Source organism: Gastrolobium bilobum, unplaced genomic scaffold (assembly GCF_033153095.1).
Source record: "Gastrolobium bilobum isolate Gb01-03AN ecotype WA unplaced genomic scaffold, APGP_CSIRO_Gbil_v1 utg57853, whole genome shotgun sequence".
Classification (NCBI taxonomy): domain Eukaryota; kingdom Viridiplantae; phylum Streptophyta; class Magnoliopsida; order Fabales; family Fabaceae; genus Gastrolobium; species Gastrolobium bilobum.
Window position 1 is genome coordinate 77281 of NW_026897351.1, and position 3883 is coordinate 81163.

At 32.6% G+C, this 3883-nt stretch overlaps 1 protein-coding gene across 1 annotated transcript; it reads left to right on the forward strand.

The window, feature by feature from the left end:
* On the forward strand, nucleotides 1-1909 carry LOC133306172 (expansin-like A2). The gene is made up of 5 exons (XM_061506452.1): nucleotides 1-145; nucleotides 251-360; nucleotides 457-635; nucleotides 1166-1298; nucleotides 1415-1909. Exons 1-5 carry the CDS (start codon nucleotides 31-33, stop codon nucleotides 1658-1660), a joined length of 783 nt encoding a protein of 260 aa, XP_061362436.1. The 5' UTR covers nucleotides 1-30; the 3' UTR covers nucleotides 1661-1909.
* The last annotated feature ends 1974 nt before the right edge of the window (nucleotides 1910-3883 follow it).

Below are 3883 nucleotides of genomic sequence, written 5' to 3' on the forward strand. Positions count from 1 at the left end.
TCAAACCAAACAACATACATAATTACATACATGGCTTTATTTCTTTGCTTCTTCATCTTCCTTCTTGCTTCATCTGCTTCTGCTTGCGATCGCTGCCTGCACCAATCCAAGGCTGCTTATTTCTCCAAAGCTTCTGCTCTTTCATGTAACAATCAATCATTCATTATTAACATTAATTCGTTTCAATCATTCATTATAATGACCTTATTAATTTGTTATATATATATATATATGAATTTGATATACGCAGCGGGGGCATGTGGGTATGGCTCTTTGGCACTGGGCTTAAGTGGTGGACACCTTGCAGCTGGTGTGTCTTCCCTATTCAAAGATGGAGCCGGTTGTGGTGCATGTTTTCAGGTGCATATATATACTAATTATTATTATGTCCAGCTAAATTCTATTTTGTTAATGTTATGAACATTTTTATGTAATTAATTGATAATTTGTCTGCAGATAAGATGCAAGAACCCAACTCTATGCACAAAAGCAGGTACAAGAGTGATATTGACTGATCTTAATGACAATAATCAAACTGACTTTGTCCTCAGCAGCAGAGCCTTCGCCGCCATGGCTCAGAAGGGTATGGGCCAACAAATTTTGAAGCTTGGCATTGTTGACATTGAATATAAGAGGTAGGCTTAGATCACTTTTTTAGCTGCAATTTTTTTTTGTTAGCAATTTTTTTTTTTTTTTTTTTGGGGGGGTGTGCTTTTTTACTATGCCAGTGGTTTTGGTTTGTCCCCACTCCCCACCTACCGGGCAGTGCACCGGCCCACCGTCAAAAAAGAACATTGCAACATTTAATATTATGAATACCTCAGACAATCATGTATGTGGCACATATATTAATATAATAATGTAATGTATAATATCATATGCTTCGTGACAGTGCCACTGTGCAACCAACAGATACAAAGCCAATGCAAATTTTAGTATGGTTTAGCTCGGTGGAAGTAATTATTCATAAGTTTTATTCATTTACACTCTTTTATAATTATTTTCATAAGTTTTTAATTTATTATGCATAAACAGGTGTGTTATGATAATTAAAACCGAATGTGTTTGTACCCAACCAACAATGTATATAGTGCACCCTATTCATAGGTTTATCAATCAAGTGTTACTGAATACTGATTGTATTTGCGTGTATTTAATGGAGCAGGGTACCTTGTGATTACAAAAATCAGAATTTGGCCGTCCGTGTAGAAGAATCAAGCAAAAAACCAGATTACTTAGCAATCAAATTTTTGTATCAAGGGGGTCAAACTGAGATAGTAGGTGTTGATGTAGCTCAGGTGGGTTACATTATGTTTGCTACACAAAACATTAAAAAACAATTTCATTCACCTCTATTTGTTATTGATTGAATAAAATTTTGTTAACCATTGGCTTTGTGGCTAACTACTATTAGGTTGGATCTTCAAACTGGAGTTTCATGAGCAGAAACCATGGGGCTGTGTGGGACACAAGCAGGGTACCCCAAGGTGCATTGCAATTCCGGTTAGTGGTAACAGCAGGGTATGATGGTAAATGGATTTGGGCACAGAAGGTCCTACCTGCTGATTGGAAAAGTGGGGTGGTATATGACTCTGGCGTTCAGATAACAGACATTGCACAAGAGGGTTGTTCCCAGTGCGATGATGGAACCTGGTCATGATTCATGACCACGCCACTGCTCAAGTTCTGAATAACCCACTTATACATATAGACATATAGGCTTCAATTTACTCATACTATGACTTTCAGAGTAACTCATAATACCGAGGAATCATTGAGTATCTTACTAAATTTGAAATGCATTCTCATTTGTAACTACTCAACTGCGTTATTATATATATTCTTTTTTTCTTTTTTCTTTTCGATAATTTTTTTTTTTAACTTATTTCTGAATTACGAATGTTATCTTTACGTGTATAATATTGTTGATGTACGCCCCTGAAAAAGAATAAAATGCTGGCGATTATTTTGTGCGAAAAATCTATTATGTAACATTTATTCATTGTAGTAAATAAAATTCACACTCATCCTTAATTGTTATTTATCAAAAGAAAAAAAATTATTTTTTATTTGAGGAGCGTTATTCTTACAACCTAAAAATTTTACAATCTCGTACAATTCATTTTTTCACTGTTGATTTTGGTCAATTTAACAGTTATAATTTATTGAAAATTAATAATTAATTCATAAATGTGATCCAATAAATTATAATAGTTGGATTGACGAAAATCAACTATAAAAAAATAAGTTGTAAAACTTTTAGGTTGTAAAAATAACGTTGCTCTTTTTGCTTATATTGGTAGTGTAAACATCTGTATAGTAAAAGGAAAAAGTAGGCAGGCTGAAGTATTTCAATATCAACATCAGACTTAAGTCTTAAGGGGCATTTGGTAGAGTAGATATTTTTTTACCAGGAAAAAAAGATTTCTCGAAATATGGTGGGAATTTTTTTTTTCCGGGTAAATTACGAAAATGTGTTTGATAAGCTAAAAAATTTCTGGAAAAGTTGAGTTAATTTTACTAATGCTATGTTTGATTGATTGTAAAATATTGATGAGAATCTGAATCGAAATGACAAAGTTAGCCATTTTTACATATCTGCTGATATATTGTATAAGGTCATTTTTGTCTCAAAAATGTGAAATGTGTTTCTTGAGAAAAATAATAATATTATGGGTGGAATGAGATTTTTGTTTTCCGTGTGTAATTAAAAAACGAGAATGATGAAGAAAAAAGTATACTGAGATTTTTTTACTTTTACTCATACCAAACATAGTAAAAAAATCCATCACCCCACTTTCCTAACATTTCAACCAAAAAATTATACCAAATACCTCCTAAAAGTTTTTTATCCGTATTAATCGAAATACATTCACGTTATCATTACTCAATAAATCTTAATACCTTCATTATAACCAGCCAAAAACTTGTCTCTTTGTTTTAAACATCAAAACTTTTTTTTGGAGGTTACAAGAAATTGAACACAACACCTTACACTACACACACTCCTAACACACACACCCCACACCACTAAACATCAAAACTTTAAAACTCTCTTTGTAAGTTCTAGCCAACCAAAAAATTTCCCTTTTTATGCATTGTGTTAATGGAGTATGAATTACACTTCAACCTTTTAACTTACATTTAATTTTATTTGATTTTAAGTGGTTTCGTGGGACGATATATATAGTATTTTTACAATAAACTTCAATTTGTTATATCCAAACATGCAGCTCAGAAATTCATCTAAAGGATATAGGGCCGATACGCTTGACGTCCTTCCAATATGGGCCTCCAAGTTGCGTTATTTAATTAGGTCTCTTTGCTGACACATGAGCCCTTCGAATATAAATAGGCTTTTGAGCTTGAACTCTTACAAGTCCATCAACACAACGGTATCTCCATTTAACACCAACACCAACCATGAAGCCCATCATACTTTGGTCCTTAAGGAAGGTGACTTATACTCTGATTCACCAACATTTGAATGTGACCAACTATGTAGCACCGATACCGACACGAGACACGTGACACGATACGACACGACATTTCGATACGTTAATTCTAAAAAATGTTAGATTTTGACATGTTAGGACACGTTTTTGATATTAAATAATATTTTTAATTTATGTAGTGTATACTATATTTAATATTCAATAATTTAACAAAAAAATGAATCTAAACTTATAATATTCATAATTTTTACAAAAAAACATAAGATATCCCAAATATTTATATTAAACTTAATAAAATAGTAATCGTAATCTAACGAATCTAATAGTTGGAACTAAAAACTCAATGCAACACAACCTTTGAACTTTTTTTAAAATTTTTATAACGTGTGTTGGAGTGTCGGAGAATGTCAAAGTGTCTGATAGTGTCG